The sequence below is a fragment of the Brachyhypopomus gauderio genome, chromosome 12, assembly GCF_052324685.1.
Source record: "Brachyhypopomus gauderio isolate BG-103 chromosome 12, BGAUD_0.2, whole genome shotgun sequence".
In the NCBI taxonomy this organism is placed as follows: Eukaryota; Metazoa; Chordata; class Actinopteri; order Gymnotiformes; family Hypopomidae; genus Brachyhypopomus; species Brachyhypopomus gauderio.
The window spans coordinates 2,989,760-3,013,987 of NC_135222.1; the positions used below are offsets into that span (position 1 = coordinate 2,989,760).

Genomic DNA, 24,228 nt, shown 5'->3' on the forward strand with positions numbered 1-24,228 from the left:
AGCACAATTTCTGAAACAACCAACCCATGTAGCCTATCTATTGACCGGGTGTGCTAAACCTTAAGCACATTCTGTGTTTTACACTCATTTAGAAATTCTAAAACACACTTTTTGCAAAACTTTAAACACAGTTGTTCACATAAGACACAACATTCAAAACTGAAAACCATGTGTTTCTTTTAGAAAACACTGACACGGAACTGCTACACTCACCTACCAAAATACCATACACAGTTCTCACACGTTACAACACTTCTAGCTCATTTTTAGACATCAAAGCCTAATCCCTATAAAGAGGCCACAAGTTGCAAATCTTGGTGTGCACATCACTGGAGTTCAATATTGCATAGAGATGACGATGAAGAGTACGAGAATGAGGAAGAGGATGAGCAACCATAATGGATGAGATCAGAGCCACTCTGGTTGACCATGTGGTCAAGCATGCGTTGGGTTATCTGGAGGCAAAGGGTCCAACCTTATCTGTGCTGCTACACTGTAGCATCATCCAGACATTTCAAAATGAGAATAGATAAGTAGACCTGTCCTCTATACATACTACATCATGTACTAGACTACCCCTCTATACATACTACATCATGTACTAGACTACCCCTCTATACATACTACATCATGTACTAGACTACCCCTCTATACATACTACATCATGTACTAGACTACCCCTCTATACATACTACATCATGTATTAGACTACCCCTCTATACATACTACATCATGTACTAGACTACCCCTCTATACATACTACACATGTACTAGACTACCCCTCTATACATACTACATCATGTACTAGACTACCCCTCTATACATACTACATCATGTACTAGACTACCCCTTGGTGGGCGGCTGTCCACCTCAGAACAGAAAGAGACCATCATCAATATGGTCAGAGCCAACAACTGCCTACATTTCTGACAACTTCAACAGCACATCATTACTGACAATGTCACCAGCAACATCCATTCAGTGAGTCTATCTGGGCCAGTGACAGTGTGAAACAACTGCGCTATGAATTTGCCACTCATCATCATGCCACTCTTGGTCCCTACAACACTGTGCACATCATCACCTTCTTCAACACAGAGCACAACACACTCATTCTCCATCACCAGGGGGATGAACCAGAACAGTCCAGGTTTGTTGTTGTCTGGGACAACATACGTTTGCACCGGGCTGCTCAAGTACAAACTGGTTCACTGAACAGCCACAATTTGTTGTGATTCACCTCCACCAAACTCTCCATTGCTGTTGAGTTATTTTTGTCATGGAAGTGCTTTTTCCAAAAGTGTGAGATTTTTTGCCTGTTGTGTGTGTAGCATTGGCTGCTGTGTGTTAAGTTTCTACAAAAGAGCCATAGTTTCAGAAATTGTGTCTTAGTGTCTTTTCTCCAAATAAAGCAAATAAGGCAAAATGTAATGTTTTATGTAACTGTTTTTATTTTGGTTTTTATTGTAAGGTACAAATGTCCTGTGGTGTGACTGTAATATAAATGACATAAATGACGTACAAACATCTAAAAAAATCTATCTGTAACACCTGGAACTATTTATAAATATGTTTTTCATTATTGCATATATCTTTACTTTACCAAAATAAGGTTTTAAATTGCACAAGAGTCCTACAACAATAATCACAGAAAATGTTTTGTAATAACAAATTATGTCCTGCAGCATACAGGCAGTTTGATGAACAACTATAGGGGTCCTTTTGTCAATCGAAGCAGAAAGTTCCTCAGATATTTGCTTTGATTTGAAGGCTGGATGGTAAGTTTGAATCTTTTATTAATTCATCAATTTTTAGAATTTAGTGACAGTTCTACTTTGAGAATTTAAATGTAATTTTTTAAGACTCACGTAACAAGGTTCAAACAGTATATTCATTTAGTTAACAAAATGCAAAAGATTAGTTATGTATGGAAAAGATTCGACATGGGCATAGTCATGTAAATGTCCTGTAGTGTGACATGTGGTGACATCACTTCATATAAAATTTAATGGCTTTTATGAAGGTTCAAATCTTCATGTGATTTTTAAAATCACTGCATAATTTAACTATAAAAAGAAAACAGCATTTACATGAGCCTGTTTTATAAGATAGTCAGAATAGTGTGTGAGAAAAAAGGCTACAAGTAAAAAACAGATATACATAATATATTTTGATTTGATTTGATTTAATTTATTCCAAGCCAAGCCAACAATTACAATCCAATATTACAATTATATATAAATATTCATATTTTTACAGTTACACATATGCATACATTACGCATACATCAACATACATACAACAACTTGGAAAGGAGTGGGATGAAGCCATGCTTATTAATTCCCACCCCCCGTCCATCCCAAATCAGAATCCATCTTTTTGCTGCCATCCACAACCCACAACACTATCACACATACAAATATTATAGATACATAGTATCCCAGATTTATTCCATATTACATATGTCCATTTCACATTACTATGTAGGTAGTTATATCAATATGAATTACTCTACTAACAATAACAACAATAACCGTGATGACAACTACAATGGTTATCATCACTATTACTATTACCATCACCATCATCACTCCTATCGTCATCATCAATATTTATTATTATTATTATTATTATTTTTATTGTTATTATTATTATTATTATTATTATTATTAATCCAACAATGACTGCCTAACTGGCTGCCACGTATTGCAACCAAACTGTTTCTTTATATTTTGATTTAAAGTAATGAATATTTGGACATTGCTTTAGTTGTTGTATATAGATGCAAAGTATTAATTATAGCTTGCATAAAGTGAACCTTAAAATGTGAATACAACTGATCTATACTTTTTATTATTATGCATTTTTTTTCCCTCATATTGTGACGTCACACTGCAGGACAATGTATGTTTAAAAATATCACCTTCATTCGTCACCCACCCATATCTGGATATCTGTATTATAAAAACTTTAAATAAATAAAACAGATATTGAGCCTATTTGTCTTTGTTTAACACTAGTTTTAAACACATTACACAGACCCAACTAACTGAACTCTGGAAAGTGCAACGAGGGCTTGACAATCATCGCAAACAAAGTCAGAAAGGCGTTGGCGAAACTGCCTCCACCGTCCCGGGGGTTAAGTCAGTTCATCATTCTGCAGACCAACCCTCTGCTCAACACAACTTGGCTTGTTTTCATTAGTCACCCACTCCTTTCAGTTGCACTAGCATACAACAGTTCGCTTGCCAAGTACGTCTGCTGCAGTAACAGGGTCAGAACAGCGCCATCTATAGCACAAATCATGCAGCGCAGGCAACAAAAGTGCATAAATTCAAGAAGCAACTCTGATCTATGGTGGATGTGCTGAGTTGAGTATAAACGTTTTTGATGGCCATACTGATGTATGTAGCGAGAAATGTGACATTATCAGTATACTGATATGATGGACCTCGTATTATTACTGGTAATCATAAATATGTCTGAATTTTCCTACCTACATCACATTTACTAATGTGGTGCTTATCATCATTTAATGTATATTTTATTATATAACAAATTTGTATTTTTTGTTTATGGATGACCCCGCTTTGCAATAAATAAACGTTTTAGATGGCCATATTGATGTATGTAGTGAGTAATGTAACATTATCAATATATTGATATGATGCGCCTCGTATTATTACTGATAATCATGAATAATGTCTGGGTCTGCCTATATCACATTTACTAATGTGGTGCTTATCATCATTTAATGTATCTTTTATTTCATAAAAAATTAGCATTTTAGTGAATTAGCATTTCTCAGCATTTGATAAGAATCTTTATATGAATTGAACAGTTAACCTGTGTATATTAGACATATTCTTTACAAACATCCTTAAACCTTGTGAAAGGTTTTGTTTCAGGCAAAGGAAAGTGCTTGGTTGTACCAATATTTGTAACTCTGATCAATCAAGAGTATAACAATACATTGTCTCACCACTGAAAAGATTTATATAATCTTATTGTAATGACCTTTTTTTCTCAGGTTGGCTCTTTTCCACTGCTCCATGGAGCAAACGCACTCACTACTCATGGCTACATAAGAAGGAGCAGGTGATTCTCTGAGGTTGCGTTCTGCCTGCAGGCTGAGGTGTGAGTAAACACAGATGAACTGAAGGATGCCACCAGGCATTCTGGAGTAACGTGGAGGAACCCACACAGCTAATGATAGGCACTGTGCCACAGGGAGCTTCCCTTTCAGACAGACCCACGTCAGCATGTGGCCCCGCTTGGCAGGATGAGGAGTCAGTCATAAGAGCAGAGAAAGGGGGACTCGCGGGGGGAGGCAGGGCCTCTGTTGTGGGGGCTTCGTCATCTATCAGGCAGGGTGCGGGCTACGGGGGTGGTGTGGACTGAATGAATCCTAGCCTGTCACTTAGCTGTCCTCTCTGGCTTGCGCTATCAATAACACGCATTAGGAGGAAATTGGTTGAGTGTGAGAGGCAGTGGGTGGCGGACAGGCAGGGGCTAGAGGAGCTATTAGTTTCAGAGAAGGGGGCCATTTGCATCTGAACAGTGAACAAAAAGATTAGTCTGCTACTCGGACGGACCGCTTTTCCGCAGGCCAGCTTTAATAGGCTGGGTTGGAGAAAGCTCATTTGGACACGATGGGTCTTGTTTATTGCTGTTTAAGCTAATGTAGTATATTTTAAGATGTCCCAGTGTCCACAGCTCTGTCCTAAGCCGTGTGTGCAGACCAATCTGTCCACCATGAGTAGACTGTGGTTTCAGATGTCACATATAGACTACCAGAATCATTACAAAGTGTATCCAGATTAAGTGTTTTCTTATGTAATTTAAACATTAATTTCTTTTTAACTACGTCCTGAGTCATAGAGACCTTACAAAAACCACAGGTAGAAGATATTTTTACAAAGCTATATAGAAACAATGACAGGAAACAGCTGTCATGTATTGATTGATGTATTGATTAATGTATTGATTGGTTCACTGCACAAACCCTATGTTAACAAACATGTGCTTTTTGATTATAATGCTGATAATCTCTTACCCTTATCAAAGAAGTAAGCTGATTTGATAGGAATTCACTCCTGGAAAAATGCTTCCTCGGGCAAGGGCAAGTCGACAAGTGAATGTTAAAATGTGTAAAAAATAGGACTTAACCTCTCTGTATGTGGTAGCCGTAAGCATATGGGGGTGTGTGAATGAAGCTATTTTTCACATTGGTCATTGATGACACTCGGAGGACAGAAAGGGTCATTGCAATCTCAGTATCAATGTTGTCAACAAATTAATTGTTGGAAATTTCATTGGTTTCACTTCCTCTCCAGGAGGAGGAAGCGTAATTCAGTGGAGGGATCCTACCTCATTGCATTCGTGCTGTGGCCATTTATTGTGTGCTGCAGGGCCAGTCTAATGTCACTGTCCACCGTCTGGGCCAGCTCAGCATCAAGCTGCCCGGCGGGTTGTTGATGAGTTGGGCCCAGCTCTGTGATCCCTGATGCACGGTGACATCACCGTGGGGTTCTGGCAGCGGCGTGCCCGGTGTTTGCGGTGCTGGTGAGGTGGAAGGTGTGGTGTACTGCTGTTACGATGAGACTGGGTCAGGAGGTCTCCCATTTTGCCACGGTCCGTAAACGTTACGTGAAAATAAATGCAAATTTGCTCGGTTTTGGTAAATCTCACGAGGGGCTGTGTCACGGGCAGGAACCCTTGTGTCATTCCTCTTGTGGGGAGAAAACAGCAACAGAGCAGATGCCTATCTCTGCTAAACATATTAAAGCTCACAAAGACACTACTGTGCAACCAGTCAGGAGCTGCTACACCGTCTCGCCCAACATGCCAGTCAAATCCAAACCCATACAGAAGCAAAACAACAACACCTCCACACTTATGACCTTCCCTAAATTTTGCAGGACTACACCCAATTTGGGACAGGATAGAGTCTAACTACCACAGCTCTGATTTCAAACGCATGTGGAATCACTTGCATTCAATCTCAGACTACAGCGAGGGTAAATAAGTTGTGATAGTGGGTGATCTGCCTCACTTATGGACGAGGAAAATGTCTACTATGCTGGTTTTGAGGCAAACAACACTCCCCCTGCTGGACTAATTGTGCTGCACACTGTTCATTTCTGTTCCTCATGTGATCAGATCCTTTGAGACATTTAACCCACGCAAAGCTACTGGACTGCATTGCACCTCTGGTCATGTTCTTAGAGTATGTGCCAGTTATCAAGGCTTTTCCATCACGTATTTAATCTCTCACTAAGAGATTAAATCACTGTCTGTGAATCAAATCAAATCAAATCAAATCAAAGTTTATTTGTATAGCGCTTTTAACAACTCAAGTTGTCGCAAAGCAGCTTTACAGGGTTTACAAGGTTAACAATACTATGGGTCCAGAACCCTAATGAGCAAGCCAAAGGCGACAGTGGCGAGGAAAAACTCCCTATGATGGTGGGGATTAGGAAGAAACCTCGGGAGAACCAAGACTCAGAAGGGAACCCATCCTCCATTGGGCGGCCCGTTAACACACAAATACACAAGTCACACATAATTCACACAATCAGACTAGGTAAAAGGTAGAATTGAAAGTTCTGGGTTTTGATATTGTCACTGTAAATGTCTGTTGATGAATGCCAGGCTTTCATTCCGTGTCGGAGCAGCGATGCTGGTATTGTAGGCTCCGACTGCAGTGTTACTCCCCAGGTGAACCCCGGTATCAGCACATCCACCGGCAGCCAGACCATCCCCCAGGTGCCTGCAGGTGCCTGTATCCAATCGTCTTGTGTAGAGCCATGCAAGAAGATAGATAATACAGACTGAGTGGACATGAATTTAAACCACCGTTGATTTAAATGTACGTAGCTCACGTGCCAGTGATCAGCATGTGGCTCCGGCAGACTAATCTATAGCAGCATAACTAAAGGGAGAGGTTCAGAGGTGACCACAGGCATGAGGGCTCACTGAGACATTGCTTTCCAGTCAAGTCATAGTCACAAATAGAGTGATGCCAAGACACAGCTGGATGACAGCATCAACATCTCAGATCACCAGAAATCTCAACGTCTGGGGGCCCCCAAGCCCCTACACCTTACAAGGGGAATTTTAGCTGAAGGCTTGACTAAACAGGTGAGTCTTAAGTCTAGATTTAAAGATTGGAACTGTGTCAGAGTCTCGGATTGGAGCTGGAAGGCTATTCCATAATTGAGGGGCTTTAAAAGAGAAAGCTCTGCCTCCGGCTGTAGTTTTACTAATTTTTGGAACTACGAGAAATCCAGCATTTTGGGAGCGCAAAGGGCGAGATGGGTTGTAGTAATCAATGAGTTCACTCAGATATTGTGGGGCAAGACCATTTAACGCCTTATAGGTTAACAGGAGAACTTTAAATTCAATGCGATATTTAATCGGCAGCCAGTGTAGTGCGGCGAGAGTGGGACTAATATGATCGAATTTCCTAGCCTTGGTTAGGACTCTAGCTGCGGCATTTTGTACAAGTTGTAGCTTCTTTATGGACTGTTTAGAGCATCCAATTAGAAGACTATTACAGTAGTCCAATCTCGATGAGACAAAAGCATGAACTAGCTTCTCTGCATCAGCTAATGAAAGTAAGTGTCTCAGCTTGGCAATATTACGTAAATGGAAAAAGGCAGCCTTAGTGACATTGCATACATGTGTGTCAAATGAAAGATCAGAATCAATAGTGACACCTAAACTTTTTGCAGTAGATTTTGGTGTTACTGAAAAACCATCTAGGGTAAGGGGAATATCAGCCCAATTGCTTCTAACAGCTTTAGGCCCAAGAACCAGTACCTCAGTCTTGTCAGAATTTAGTTTAAGAAAATTAGACGCCATCCAGTTTTTAATATCCTGGACGCAGTTCTCAATCTTGAGAGTTGTGGTGGTATCATCTGGATTAGAAGATATATACAACTGAGTATATCCCACTTGCTTTAAGAGATCTACCATTATTCCAGTCCCCAAATCTAATATCACCTGCTTGAAAGTCAGTTGAACAGTCATAAACAGTGTTGAGCAACTGATCAAAACCCAAAGCCGTTCCTCATCCTCCAGTATGCATGCGTCCACAAATGCAGCTACAGACCATGCACTGATGACATACACTGCTTTCTCACACCATGGCACGAAGAACACGTATGTGAGAAGAACACGTATGTGAGAATGCTGTTCATGGACCGCAGTTCAGCCATTAAGACTTCACCTGCAAAACTCATCGCAAAGCTCAAGGATTTGAGATTTTAAAAAATATCCGATAACTGACATGAAGACCCCAGATGGAGAAAGTCGGCGACCACTTCTCCTCCGCGCTGACTGTGAGCACGAGGGCTCCCCAGGGACATGTGCTTAGCCCCAAGCTGTGCTAACTGTTCACACAAGGCTGTGTTATCAAGCGATTGGCTGATGAGCCAGCAGGTCCTGGGTTGGTCTCGTCTCCGTTGGACATGAGACAGCCTGCAGGGACGAGGTCAGAGTGGAGTTAAAACATCAACCTCGGCAGCTGCAGCCTCTGTCTCAACATCAGGCAGACACGGGGCAAGATTGAGATACAGGACATGATTGAGAGATATGATTGAGAGACAGGACATGATTGAGAGATATGATTGAGAGACAGGACATGATTGAGAGATATGATTGAGAGACAGGACATGATTGAGAGATATGATTGAGAGACAGGACATGATTGAGAGATATGATTGAGACAGGACATGATTGAGAGATATGATTGAGAGACAGGACATGATTGAGAGATATGATTGAGAGACAGGACATGATTGAGAGATATGGTTGAGACAGGACATGATTGAGAGATATGATTGAGAGACAGGACATGATTGAGAGATATGATTGAGAGACAGGACATGATTGAGAGATATGGTTGAGACAGGACATGATTGAGAGATATGATTGAGACAGGACATGATTGAGAGATATGATTGAGAGACAGGACATGATTGAGAGATATGATTGAGAGACAGGACATGATTGAGAGACAGGACATGATTGAGAGATATGATTGAGACAGGACATGATTGAGAGATATGATTGAGACAGGACATGATTGAGAGACAGGACATGATTGAGACAGGACATGATTGTGCACCATGAGAAGTTGCAGGCACAATCTCACTCCCTTACACATCAGCGGAGACGTCATGGTAATATTCGGCCATGTTAAGCTCCTCGGCATGCGGCCCCCTGATGTCGGTCTCTCTATTCCAACACGCCCGTGAAATCTTTGCCTGCCAGTTGCTCCACTTCCTGCAGAAGCTCAAAACGTTGAGCCTGTGTGTTGATATCCCCGCCGGCTTCTACAGACGCACCACATCATGACTGGCTGCATAACGGCAGCTGCTGCACTGCGACCCTAAGGCCATTCGAAGAGCGGCGAGAGCAACTGGGCTCATAACTGGCAACAAAAAGCTCTGCCTTACAAGACGAGCAGTGACCCAGGACTCAGGAGACTCAGGAAACCACAGCAGACTCCAGGCTTTCGTCTGGTCAGTGCTACCTCAGCATCCAATCCAGGACTACGGGAACAAAACTCTTTTTTTTTTTGCAGGTTTTAAGATACTCTGCCAGCTGAGTATATATCAAAGGGGTCTTTCCATAATCTCAATTAAAAACAATATATATCATACATATATGATACATACCAGTGGCGAACCGTGACCATTATAATTTAAAAAAATTATTGACAGTACAGCTTTAAAAACAGGGTTGCCAACTTTTGACGTTCGCTTGGAGTGAGATTTTAACCTGGAGCCGGTGGCGAGTGTATTTTGTTGAGGGGGGGGGGGGGGGGGGGGGGGGGGGTTGGGGGGTGGCGAACGTAAAATGGACACAGATTCAGTGTTATATCGCCGGTGGATGGCGCCAGAGCTAGCGAACTAGTAACGTATTGAATCATATATGTGGATCTGAGGTAAGTAAACTGGATATTTTTTTTCGGCGTGAGATATCGGAAGTGTGGCGTGAGAGCGTGTGAAAACGGTCAAATGCGTGTGTCTCACGCTCAATGCGTGAGAGTTGGCAACCCTGTTAAAAACGCAATAAACAATAATATCTGTACTAGATAACTTCTTAAGCAAAATAAGGTTCCAACAAAATAAGGTTCACAGCTCCGTGTTCCTCGGAAGCGGAATATGTAAACAATGCGCACATCAAAGGGCCGAATCGAAACTAGCTAGCGGTGGTACGCTAACGACAGCTAGCGTCGACACAGCCAGCGGAAATTATTATACAGTTAAGCCCGCCCACTAATTTTACTGTCATTTGAAACTGGTATTGCTGAATTATAACTGCCAGGCCCTCTGTAAACGAACAGCGGGCATCACAATCCTGATAGGGGGGGAGACAGGCTTACAGGCTTCCACTTAACCCCTCACCTTCCAACACAGATTGAATAGACACGGTTAAATAATTTATTTGCTTATATTTTTGTAATTGTTTAGATGTCGATTGTCAAACTGTAAGTAGATAAAATAAAATTTAATAAATTATTTTATATATATTTATGTTTGAAGAATATTTTAGGCCCTCTGAGAGGGCGTAGAGGGCCCTGACGGTTCCCCTCTGATACATACTCAGTCTTGTGCCCAAGAGTTACTGTAAATTACGCTTAATGCTGTTTAGCTAAAGCACGTGTTTACTATGTTGTGTTTGCTGCTGTTAACAAAAAAGCCAACACTTTCCGTATTTCTTATCGATGTTTTAGTATAGCAGTCAAATAAAAGCCGCAGAGTATCTGTAACATCTGCTTTTCTGTACAGTGCTATACCAAATGACCAGCAGAGAGCAGTGTTGTGTTAAATAATACCCAATTAAACAAAAACATCTCAGTGTCATTTCGTGGATAAAAGGTGCAGAAAGTTATGACTGACTGTGTTGATCACACCCAATGGATCTCATCACTTGTCATCATTGTCGTCTTATGTCTTATTTTAAGCCTCCGGTTGGATTTGTTATAAGCTAGTCAGAATATATTGTAGATTTAAATAAACTTCTTAAATGTCACAGCTTTGTGCAGCGTGTCAACTGTAGAATTATTAACATCTTTAGTTCAGTACAGATATACGTATATTACACTTATAGGATGAGAACCAGCAAAAAAATAAAGAGTGAAGAGAATCATGTAATCATCTAATCATGTGTGGGCAAAAATCTGGGCGAGGCTACAAAATACACAATCCAACCACATCTTCATACACACACTTAACGCAACCCACAGAGTCTATATGTCATATCCCCTAGTGATGTCACATAGTTGGTGGACAACAAGTGCTTTTTTTTAAAGGAATTACCCTCCGTCCAGCGATGGGCAGGAAACAGTCACTAGCTGCAGCAGTAGAGGCTGTTCCTGGATCAGCTGTCTGCAATACCTTATCACAAAAAAGCCTTGAGAGAATAGCAAGGATGAAACTCCGCCAACATAAAACATCCAGGCATGCAACAAGTTAGAAGATCTGCAAAAACACTTTTTCTTTTCTCCCTCTGTAACTGTGGCCCTTTTTTGCAGACTCAAACATTTTTTTGATTAGATCAAGGGGGAAGAAATCTGAAAAATCTGTTAGCCAGGATTATCTCTTGTGTAAATGACATATAAAGTGTTGTGCTCTGTAAATCTATAATGATAAACTGGAGTCACAGTAGAGGTTTGCGGTACTGCACAAACCAGATTTATTCTCTTCCATCATGTTGATGATATTTTGCTCTTTAATATCATGAATCAGTAAGCTTTTCCTCAATGTGGTATGAGTTTGATTTGCTCCCTCATAAGTTTTGCATTACTGCGCAGCGGAGCGCTAGCAGGACGGGCGTGGCTCCTATGTATTTCAGCTCCTTCTTCGGCGATGGGGCCCAATGATCCAAACCATGTGAGCTGAGCCATTGAGCCAGTGGCTCCATCAGCCCACCCACGGCCAGCACCGCCAGGACCCTGTTCAGTGTCAGCATTCCACTACAGCCATGGAGATTCATGTACAGCAAACACACACACACACACACACACACACTGAAATACACATTTTTAATAAGGGCTCATAGAGAAACACCATGTGCTCCTTGCTCCCCTGCCCCAGACCAACCTTCCTCAACTCAGTCTATCCTGCCATCAACCCATCTGGCCTTGGGTCGCCCCCTGCCCTCCACGCCCTGGTTCCACCCCGGTTCCACCCCGGATCTGCCCCGGTACATCCTTACCAGCCTCATGATCAAAGGACCTTCGACGTGGCCAAAGACAGTTGCACCCTGAAGTGTTAGCTGGTATGCAATGTCCCACCACCGTACAGCCCAGACAGGGAAAGTGGCAAAGGCTGGAGCCAAGGAGAAGTGAAAGGCAGTAGAGGGAACATCCTACAGAACCGTGAGCATGACTCCTTGGTGAGCAGCTTTGGCTGGTTGCTGGGACATGAAAGGAGATGACCAGACTGCACGGAGACATGACTGCAGACCCCACAGAGGTGCTTGACTACGACTTCACTGAATATTACTTATCTAAAAGTGCAGACAAATACGCAACTTCAAAAGAGATCTTGTTAGGGAGGAAATACATCTTGCAACTACTTACAAAACAAAAATGCACATTTGAAAGCCTAAGGAGATATTTGAGAACTTGAAGAGATGGTTTCATCTTTGATGCCATTTTGAATTCTTGAAATGACTGCTGAGACCTGGTTACTGTGTCCCTCTATGTCTTAGATATGTGAGTGAATGCCTGCACTCAGTCCAACCAAGGTCTCTTTGTGTGAATGAAGTAACACTTATATAGCACCTTTGTAAGAACCCAAGGATACTTTACAATCAACACACAGATTTTACATCCAATCAACACACCGGTGAGAAGCAGCAGCCAATTGGGGCACAGCGTCTTTGGCTCTGAATGAACAAGACCAGTGTGAGCTGAGCTAAGCCAGGGCTGTCAACCACCTGCCTGAAGCTGAGAGAGAAGAGAAATCCTGGTCATATTTCTTCCATTGGAGTTCTCTTTCTTACAGAGTGCAACCCACTGTGTAACCACAACGCTCCACGAGGAGCTCCACTAAAGTATAGCTGCCAGAAACTTAACATGACAGCTTCATTATTATAATTGCATATGTCTTTACCACTCGCCAGTCATCCACTGACTAGAACGACTTCCGATATGTTAACAAATACAGCAAACCGCTGCAATGACTAACATGTTGGTCAGTTAAAAACTAAGTAAATGCCAGCTGAATGTGATCATAAGTCCAGCCGTTAGTCAGAGTCTTCGTTTGTGCATGTTTAATTGATGAAGACCACAAGCAGTTATGGAGCCACACGTATGAGGTTTTGGCACTGAAGAACCACAGGAGAGGCTTGACTGAAGAACCACAGAAGAAGCTTCACTGGAGATCCACAGGAGAATCTTCACAGGAGATCCACAGGAGAAGCTTCACTGGAGACCCACAGGAGAAGCTTCACTGGAGACCCACAGGAGAAGCTTCAGTGTGTTGAAAAGTGCTGAGTGCCTTTTCAGTCTGCTGCCTGCGACCAACTGCAAAAATGGAGGTGCTGACTGGGCCAGGAAATGCCATCTGTGTGATGGGTATAGTCACATATTAGGTATAGTACATAATTATGTAAGACCTGGTAGACCTGCGTCATTTACAGTGAATATTTAGGAGGGCAGTAAAAAAAGAAAAAGTTATTTTTAAAGAAGTGTGTTCATTTATACTTTCAGAATTTGGCAGATGTTCTTACATATGTTTTAGTATGACAGTAAAGTCTGCACACTCCCTGGCGACTGAACCCATGACTTTGGTATAGTTAGCACCTTGTTCAACCTGCCCATGTTTAATAAAATAACTGGTGAAGATTTACAGAAGCAGGATTGGCAGCAAAATGAAACAAAACATAATTACACTTGAAAACGGATAAACGTCATATAGTGAAATTACACAAATAATGGAAAGCTTGAGGAGGCTACTTTATTATCATAAGCAATGCCCTGAACTGAACACAGCATTGTGCGTTTAATTAGCTGTGAACTGGGTTTATATCAGTGGGAGGGTGGAATGCAGCAGACTAAACTAAACTCAAGCCGTTTTTTGTTGTATGTATCGTTTCGAAACAAATATAACTTAACAATTAAACGTCCTTTGGAGTCGGTGTGAATGAAAATTAGATGTGGGTGTTTTCTGCCGAGAAGTGACCCAGTCAGCCCCACACCGTCAACTTGAAGAAGGCTACTGGCTGGTTCCGTCGCCCGTCCCATCCCCGTAATTCACTCAATGCAATATATTTATACAGAGGCGGACCAACATCACTTACAACAAACCCATTCACGTAAACGAGGGCAACGCTTCTCGGGCAGGAACAACCAATCCTTTAAATCTGACCACAGCTTTTTACCTTTGTTAAACATTTGTGTGGAAACTGTATTACTCCGAACAGAATAACACTGTGGGAAGAACCTCTGTGAACATCATGAACTTTTTTTCTGCGCTCCACTGTGTGCTGCTTATTTCGTTATGTGAAATACTTGGAAAACACCGCACAAACGGTAAGTTAGTAGAAGTTGATAGTTTAAAGTATTTCTTAGATTTTTTTTAGATGGATACCTTAGACATTTCTATTTTGCGTTAGGGAAATTCTCAAAGACAGATGTTGCTCTGTGGGTTTTGCGTCGCTTCAGGTTAGCTAGTGCGATTTTTTTATATAACATTGTAAAACCATGAGAAACGTCGAACTCAGTGAACTTTACTACGACAGCCAGCTAAAAATTTCATCTGGTGAGATACCCATAGTGTACAGGTGCAGACATACTTTATCATATGAACAGGCCATGGAGAATAGCCAAAAATATAATAAGTATAAAATAAGCGAACCTTTCGTTGATCTAGGTATACTTGTTCACATTTTAGGATTGTAAAGTTGTTGATATACATTTTGGTATACGTCTGAGTAACATACCTCAGATACATCTGAGACTTTTGAGGGCAGAATTGTCTTCTGTGAACTCTGCAATCATTACTTCACCATGAATGAGGTACTTTTAAATACTATTACAAATATTTGTTAATTCATTATTATGATGTAACTGTTATCGTTGTGCTGAAAATACAGATGAAATTAACTCCTAAAACATTTAAAAGTTAGCAGGTCTCCTGTTTTTCACATATGTTGTACTATAGCTGGGTCTGTATGGACCTTTAGGTTAAATAACAGCAAACGCTACAAATACCTTCTGGTCTCAGCACACACATCACAAAAACACAAAACACAAGTTTTTTATGTCTACATTCAAAGACCCTTTAATCAGTTTTGTTGACGTTAATGAACAGCACATTTTTTTAGTGTTGTACTAGGTAAACTGTGAAAGTGATTGAATGCAAATGTGTGTGTGTGTGTGTGTGTGTGTGTGTGTGTGTGTGTGTGTGTGTGTGTGTGTGTGTAGCGGGCATGTGTTGGCTTCAGCAGGGCCAGGAGCAGCGCTGTGTTTTGGTTCTCATGCGTGGAGTGACCAGGGAGGAGTGTTGCGCAAGTGGCCGACTGGACACAGCCTGGTCCAACAGCAGTCTGCCCATCAACGAAGTCAGTCTGCTGGGCTTCCTGGGTATTGTGTCCTGCAAGCCATGCAAAGGTAGGTCCTTCTCCAATAACCCACTTAACGCAATGTAAACATTTTAATTACTGGCTCAAGAGGAGGAATGACTATATTTGGCTTTGTGTGCCATGCTGTGCACTCCCTTGTGATAATTGGTTGAACGCATTTAATGGTTTCTATTATGATAAAAGGTCGCCATTTATGCGTTTGATTAAATCTTAGTAGGACTGACTTGGGTTGGTCAGAAAGAACAAACCTTGCTTATATTTATGGCATTTAGCTGACACTTTTATATAAGGCAATTAACAATTACAGCTAATTACAATTTGAACAAATGAGGGATAAGGTTCATGGAAGCAGCTTGATAGAGGTGAGGCTTGAACTGTTAGCTTTTTTGATTACTAGCTGAGCACCTTAACCACTGAGCTGTCCTACTGGTCTCCGTGTTGGTGATCAAGGGCCAGTGTTGATTCAGGTGCTGCTGGAATGAGAGACGAAGAGGGTGAGGATATTGAGAATAAAGCATTGTAGGCACCTCTTAATCCACACGACACAGTTTGGGGCCACTCTGAGGTTGATAACTGGACAAAAAAAGCTTGGTATGGATTTGAGCCAGATGTTCTCTCTAATTCCATCCAGCTGTTTTGGGTATGGTGCAGTATTATGAATCTGGAACAGGTATGCAGGTTTGCTGAGATACATACATATACATGTGCATGTGTGTGCATGTAATAGGACAGACATTAATTAACTTGTTACTCAGGTGTCAAGGTAATCTGAAGCTCCATTACTGGGAGATTTAAGAATAATTCTTTAGAATAGAAAATAGTGGTATACTTACCACTATTTTCCTTTACTAGGAAAAATAGAACACTAGCTAAGACACTAGCTAACACTCTTACCTTTCAGCTAAGACTCTAGCTAACACGCCTTTTAGCTAAGACACTAGCTAACACACTTACCTTTCAGCTAAGACACTAGCTAACACCTTTCAGCTAATACAATAGCTAAGAAACTTGCTCTTCAGCTAAGACACTAGCTAACACATTTGCCCTTCAGCTAAGACTAGGGTTGCCACCTGTCCCGGTTTTCCCGGGACTATCCCGGTTTTCACGTTGCTGTCCCGGTTTTCCCGGGCTGTCCTGGTTTGGCCCGGTTTTCCTTCGTTTTAATATTCGGTCCTGGCAAAAATAATAATAATTTAATGTCCCGGTTTTCACTAGGTTAGTTCAAACGACTATTTAGACTTTTAGATTTAGTTTCTGCACACTTTAAATCCGTATTTTATTTCTCGCTGTGTTCATTTTACACCCCCCCTCCCCCGTCAACAATTTACGTTCGCGTATGACAGAGTGTCCTTGTTTTTTGTCAGACCTAGGTGGCAACCCTAGCTAAGACTTTTAACTCTTCAGCTAAGACATGAGCCTAACAGCAAAGACACTAGCCTTTCAGCAAAGACTCTGCTCTTATAGCTAAGACACTACTCCAGCTGAGACACTACCCCTCCAGCTAAGACACTACTCCAGCTGAGACACTACCCCTCCAGCTAAGACACTACTCCAGCTAAGACACTACTCCAGCTGAGACACTACCCCTCCAGCTAAGACACTACTCCAGCTAAGACACTACTCCAGCTAAGACAATACTCCAGCTGAGACACTATTCCTCCAGCTAAGACACTACTCCAGCTGAGACACTTCCCCTCCAGCTAAGACAATACTCCAGCTAAGACACTACTCCAGCTAAGACACTACTCCAGCTGAGACACTACCCCTCCAGCTAAGACACTACTCCAGCTAAGACACTACTCCAGCTGAGACACTACCCCTCCAGCTAAGACACTACTCCAGCTAAGACACTACTCCAGCTAAGACAATACTCCAGCTGAGACACTATTCCTCCAGCTAAGACACTACTCCAGCTAAGACAATACTCCAGCTGAGACACTATTCCTCCAGCTAAGACACTACTCCAGCTAAGACAATACTCCAGCTGAGACACTATTCCTCCAGCTGAGACACTCCTCCAGCTAAGACAATACTCCAGCTGAGACACTATTCCTCCAGCTAAGACACTACTATTACAGCGGACACACTAGACTTTCAGAGCAACCGTAACATGAGTGAAATGGAATGCGCTCAGTACAATGGCGGTTCTTTTTCTTCCCCCTTTCCTCTCCTTCTCAATCTTTCCGAGTGCTTATTGGAACGCAGCCTTGTTTTGCCTTCCTCCCGCAGAAACGACTGAATTCCAGCTTACCGCAGAGAGAAATGGCTGCCACATGCTAAAGAAGTCTGGTCCTCATAAGCTTTGAACACTTAGCACACAATCAGTGACATTAGATACTAGAGAGGGGGGAGCAGAGAAAAATATCTATTTTACTGTTTGGTCCTCTTCTTTACTCTTTTCTGTTATCATAACATTATACAGACTACTGGGCTTTGCTTATTGATATTCAACATGGGTGTCTCCAGGAGAGGGGCTTCACAGCATTCCCAGAGCTCTAACTCCAACTCTGACTAATCTGTACACTTCCGTACATCCCTATTTAGGATTCCTTAATGCGAGTGACTACATCATGAATTTGCTACCCTAAAATACCTTACATCATGCCCTTAAACAAAACAGATGGGCTCTCTAGAAGAGGCAGAGCTTTCATACTGGGAGTCACTTAGTAGTGCGTTCAACTCCTATGAACAGCATATAAAATTGCTTTTACATGGGAATTTGGTACATGTGAACATTCATATCATAAAGATTGTAAGGGAGATCCTGAGCTAAAGATAATTGCTATAGTGCAGCATGTCTATGCTTACTGCTGTACAGTACCAGTACAGTACTGTTGTGATAATAATTGCATTACTGTAATGCAAAGTAAAAATACTGAAAGATCAGTCTTCTACAAGTTTTAATTAACCGTAAATTGTTTAGTTTTGTTCCAACTGAGGTTCTGTACAGCAAAAAGCTGATCACAATAATAACAACTTCTTTGTTTTGAAGGCAATGTGATTAATGGATTTTCAAATGAGCCGCTCATTGCCACAACGTCTTCCTCACAGAGACGTGTGAAGGGGTGAAGTGTGGTCCAGGGAAGGCGTGTAAGATGAAGGGCGGACGGCCTCAGTGCATGTGCTCTCCGGACTGCTCAAGCGTCTCCCAGAAGCACGCCGTCTGCGGGAGTGATGGCAACTCCTACAAAGACGAGTGTGCTCTTCTCATGGCACGTTGCAAAGGTCACCCTGATCTGGAGATCATGTACCAGGGAGAGTGCAAAAGTGAGTTTTGTCTTTGTAATCACCAGCCTCGCGTCTGAAGGTCTTTGCTCTGCCTTTGTTCATTGTTGTGGGCCGTTCATGCGATTTCCTCTTGTTCATAGACAAGATATCAGCCGATATCAAACAATAAAAAAGAAAAAACGTTTTTGTAATAAACAGTGGTGGTGAGCTTTGGCTTATCTCCTCCACTCTTGTTTTCAGAGTCATGCTCCAACGTGGTGTGCCCGGGCACGCACACCTGCGTGACGGACCAGACCAACAGTGCCCACTGTGTCATGTGCCGCACCGCCCTCTGTCCCATGCCCCTGCTGACTGACCAGACCATCTGTGGCAATGACAACATCACCTACCCCAGCGCCTGCCATTTGCGCCGGGCCACCTGCTTTTTTGGGCGCTCCATAGGAGTGCGCCATTATGGCCACTGCAGAAGTAAGGGCTGGTTCTCGGTGCAGGCCCAAACACCTTCAACACAGACACGTACACAGGCCCAAACACCTTCAACACAGACATGTACACAGGCCCAAACACCTTCAACACAGACATGTACACAAGCCCAAACACCTTCAACACAGACACGTACACAGGCCCAAACACCTTCAACACAGACACGTACACAGGCCCAAACACCTTCAACACAGACATGTACACAGGCCCAAACACCTTCAACACAGACATGTACACAGGCCCAAACACCTTCAACACAGACACGTACACAGGCCCAAACACCTTCAACACAGACACGTACACAGGCCCAAACACCTTCAACACAGACACGTACACAGGCCCAAACACCTTCAACACAGACATGTACACAGGCCCAAACACCTTCAACACAGACATGTACACAGGCCCAAACACCTTCAATACAGACACATACACAGGCCCCAAACACCTTCAACACAGACACGTACACAGGCCCAAACACCTTCAACACAGACACATACACAGGCCCAAACACCTTCAACACAGACATGTACACAGGCCCAAACACCTTCAACACAGACATGTACACAGGCCCAAACACCTTCAACACAGACACGTACACAGGCCCCAAACACCTTCAACACAGACACGTACACAGGCCCAAACACCTTCAACACAGACACGTACACAGGCCCAAACATCTTCAATACAGACACATACACAGGCCCAAACACCTTCAACACAGACATGTACACAGGCCCAAACACCTTCAACACAGACATGTACACAGGCCCAAACACCTTCAACACAGACACGTACACAGGCCCAAACATCTTCAATACAGACACGTACACAGGCCCAAACACATTTAACACAGACACGTACACAGGCCCAAACATCTTCAACACAGACACATACACAGGCCCAAACACCTTCAACACAGACACGTACACAGGCCCAAACACCTTCAACACAGACACGTACACAGGCCCAAACACATTTAACACAGACACGTACACAGGCCCAAACACCTTCAACACAGACATGTACACAGGCCCAAACACATTTAACACAGACACATACACAGGCCCAAACAACTTCAACACAGACACGTACACAGGCCCCAAACACCTTCAACACAGACATGTACACAGGCCCAAACACCTTCAACACAGACACGCAAGCAGACACAAACAGCTTCAACACAGACATGTACACAGGCCCAAACACCTTCAATACAGACACATACACAGGCCCCAAACACCTTCAACACAGACACGTACACAGGCCCAAACACCTTCAACACAGACACATACACAGGCCCAAACACCTTCAACACAGACATGTACACAGGCCCAAACACCTTCAACACAGACATGTACACAGGCCCAAACACCTTCAACACAGACACGTACACAGGCCCCAAACACCTTCAACACAGACACGTACACAGGCCCAAACACCTTCAACACAGACACGTACACAGGCCCAAACATCTTCAATACAGACACATACACAGGCCCAAACACCTTCAACACAGACATGTACACAGGCCCAAACACCTTCAACACAGACATGTACACAGGCCCAAACACCTTCAACACAGACACGTACACAGGCCCAAACATCTTCAATACAGACACGTACACAGGCCCAAACACATTTAACACAGACACGTACACAGGCCCAAACATCTTCAACACAGACACATACACAGGCCCAAACACCTTCAACACAGACACGTACACAGGCCCAAACACCTTCAACACAGACACGTACACAGGCCCAAACACATTTAACACAGACACGTACACAGGCCCAAACACCTTCAACACAGACACGTACACAGGCCCAAACACATTTAACACAGACACGTACACAGGCCCAAACACCTTCAACACAGACACGTACACAGGCCCAAACACATTTAACACAGACACGTACACAGGCCCAAACACCTTCAACACAGACATGTACACAGGCCCAAACACATTTAACACAGACACATACACAGGCCCAAACAACTTCAACACAGACACGTACACAGGCCCCAAACACCTTCAACACAGACATGTACACAGGCCCAAACACCTTCAACACAGACACGCAAGCAGACACAAACAGCTTCAACACAGACCCGTACACAGGCCCCAAACACCTTCAACACAGACACGTACAAAGGCCCAAACACCTTCAACACAGACACGTCCACAGGCCCAAACACCTTCAACATAAACACGTACACAGTCACAAACACCTTCAACACAGACACATACACAGGCCCAAACACCTTCAACACAGACACACAGGCAGGCGCAAACACCTTCAACATAGACATGTACACAGTCACAAACACCTTCAACACAGACACGTACACAGGTCCCAAACACCTTCAACACAGACACATACACAGGCCCAAACACCTTCAACATAGACATGTACACAGGCCCAAACACATTTAACACAGACACACAGGCAAGCCCAAACACCTTTAACACAGACACGTACACAGGCCCAAACACCTTCAATACAGACACATACACAGGCCCAAACTTCTTCAACACAGACATGTCCACAGGCCAAAACATCTTCAATGCAGACACGTGCACAGTCTCAAACACCTTCAACACAGACACGTACACAGGCCCAAACACATTTAACACAGACACACAGGCAGGCCCATACAAACACCTTCAATACAGATATGCGGGCAAACCAAAACACCTTCAACACAGACACACAGGCAGGCCCAAACACCTTCAACACAGACATGTACACAGGCCCAAAGACCTTCAATACAGAAACGTACACAGGTCCAAACACCTTCAACACATACACGTACCCAGGCCCAAACACCTTCAATACAGATATGCTGCAGACCCAAACACCTTCAACACAGACAAGTACACAGGCCCAAACACCTTCAATACACCTTCAATGCAAATCGCTGTTAGTGTTTCACTCCGTGCTCTTTCTTCTCTTGCAGGTACGGAAGGCAGTGAGGAGAATTCACTGTTTTAGGGACACTGACTATGTATGACCAGCTTTGTTTCCTGTACATCCAATGACAGCAGTGTATGTGGGCGAGTCACAGCTTCCAAAACAGTGTCGCCATTTTTGACACGAACCACTGATATATGTAGATGCATGCAGTTCATATTTCAAGGGGAATGTGTGCCAGCCTCACTATCTGGTATGATGTTTTACTAAAACAGTTGTCAAAGACTATTATAAGATGTGGGCCTCACAATGTGCATATTGTAAATACATTACCAGTATTATTTATTGGAGAAAACTAACTCTCCAAAAGATTGTTTAATTTAAATTACTTTTGCATTTGTTTTGCATGTTCCCAGAAAAGGTCAGATGTCTTCACATAGATATTTATTGTTATTGTCAGTTTTCATGTATAGAACCATTATAAGTCAATACTTGTTCATGTGAAAAAGTAAATCACATTCAAAAATGTCATTTTCCAGCATTTTAAATGTAATGTTATTGTGTATAACATGCCGCACGAAACCGCCTTGACTTGTGTGAATAGGAAGGTTTGAATACAAGCTAATAATGGGTTTGTCTAAATATTGTCTAAAGATCGAATGTCACAAAAGATTTACACCACTTTCACTGCACTGTATACATAAGCAGTGGGTAAGAATCCATGTGCACTAGGATAACAGGTATCAGCATTAAATCTTGGCGTTTAGAGAAATATCCTCAAAGCCGCTCTACGCCCATCCTCCCCAAACGCGCCTCCTTCAGAAAGCCAAGGGGCCGAATTCTTCCAGGCTCTGGAAGCTGTTTGTGATGGAGGGGCAGCCAGAACCCGAAGCGTGGGCTGTCGGAGATGCGGGATGTGGCGGGCCCGGTGCCAGAGATCCGAGCGTGCTGCCAGGAAAGCGGTACTGAGCCACCCACCTAACTCACCAGCCGCAGTCCACCATCGTCCCGCTTTATGAGGAGGCTGTTGCTGTCCAAATAATGTCCAGTATGTTCTACTGTTTAATGGTCTTCATATTTTTTTTATGTGTGTGCATTTGTGGGTTACTTGAGTGTATTATTTTAGGACGAGGGGCATTGTTACACTGACCGATATTTAGTGTGCCTCTGTATTATGTTTTTTGTGAGTAAGTGACCGAATAGTTTGCATTTCCGTTGTGTAATCTTTAAACTTTGTCCAAGTTATGTTGATAGCACAGATCCTACAGTATATGCCTGTAAATACATTTCCTGTTTTGCAGTACCTGAGTATCTACTGTGAAATGTCCTAATGTATCAGCGTATTTTTGTATTTTAATACTTACATTTATCTAATGATTAAAACAAAGATTTCTTGACTTGCTTGTTGTTTGTAATCCATTACCATCTGCTGTGACAAGAACTAATATGACAGCTTTTGATGTGACCAACAGATATGTAATTTTTATAAATAGCAGTATGAAGAATAACAATTCTATCACACCACTATAAAACACAGTATACTAAGAAAATGTTTTGGTTGAATTATCCAGTTCTGTTGATTGCTGTCTGAAACCCACAGCCCTCTGCAGTGACTTCATGCACCATACACAGCTCTCGGAGGAACCACGGAAACCCCAGAATCCAGACTGAACTTTTCCTCAAGCTTTGACCAAGTGGAATTATCCACCAATAGCTACACGCAGGCCTGTGACAGTGCAGTAAAACGTAGCGTTCCTTCAGCCAGCCGAGCTCGTGCTGGGTAAGAGAGATGAGATACTGACTCACTTCCCCGTGTGAAATAGCTGTTTTCCCCCAGTCCAGAGAGAGGCACTCCCGGGCTGCACACTGCATCTGGTTTAACTTTGAGAGATGTTTATATTCCGATCTAAGTGTCCTTTTATTACGGTGGGGCTAGAATTAAATGTTTGCTCAAAGAGACCATAACAATTCTGTAAAAAATTTTGCTTTCTT

At 42.7% G+C, this 24,228-nt stretch overlaps 1 protein-coding gene across 1 annotated transcript; it reads left to right on the plus strand.

Moving 5' to 3' along the window:
- Nucleotides 1-14,267: 14,267 nt before the first annotated feature.
- On the plus strand, nucleotides 14,268-23,633 carry LOC143528640 (follistatin-related protein 3-like). Its single transcript, XM_077024436.1, has 5 exons — nucleotides 14,268-14,554; nucleotides 15,449-15,634; nucleotides 18,658-18,873; nucleotides 19,075-19,302; nucleotides 22,283-23,633. The coding sequence occupies exons 1-5, from the start codon at nucleotides 14,479-14,481 to the stop codon at nucleotides 22,315-22,317; spliced, it is 741 nt and encodes a 246-aa protein (XP_076880551.1). The 5' UTR covers nucleotides 14,268-14,478; the 3' UTR covers nucleotides 22,318-23,633.
- Nucleotides 23,634-24,228: the final 595 nt, after the last annotated feature.

Excerpts from the sequence above, each read along its gene's own strand:
- LOC143528640 (XM_077024436.1), top strand. The coding sequence starts at position 14,479 with ATGAACTTTTTTTCTGCGCTCCACTGTGTGCTGCTTATTTCGTTATGT. Across the intron at positions 14,555-15,448 it reads TGGAAAACACCGCACAAACG|CGGGCATGTGTTGGCTTCAG; the intron begins GTAAGTTAGTAG and ends GTGTGTGTGTAG. Across the intron at positions 19,303-22,282 it reads CCATTATGGCCACTGCAGAA|GTACGGAAGGCAGTGAGGAG; the intron begins GTAAGGGCTGGT and ends CTTCTCTTGCAG.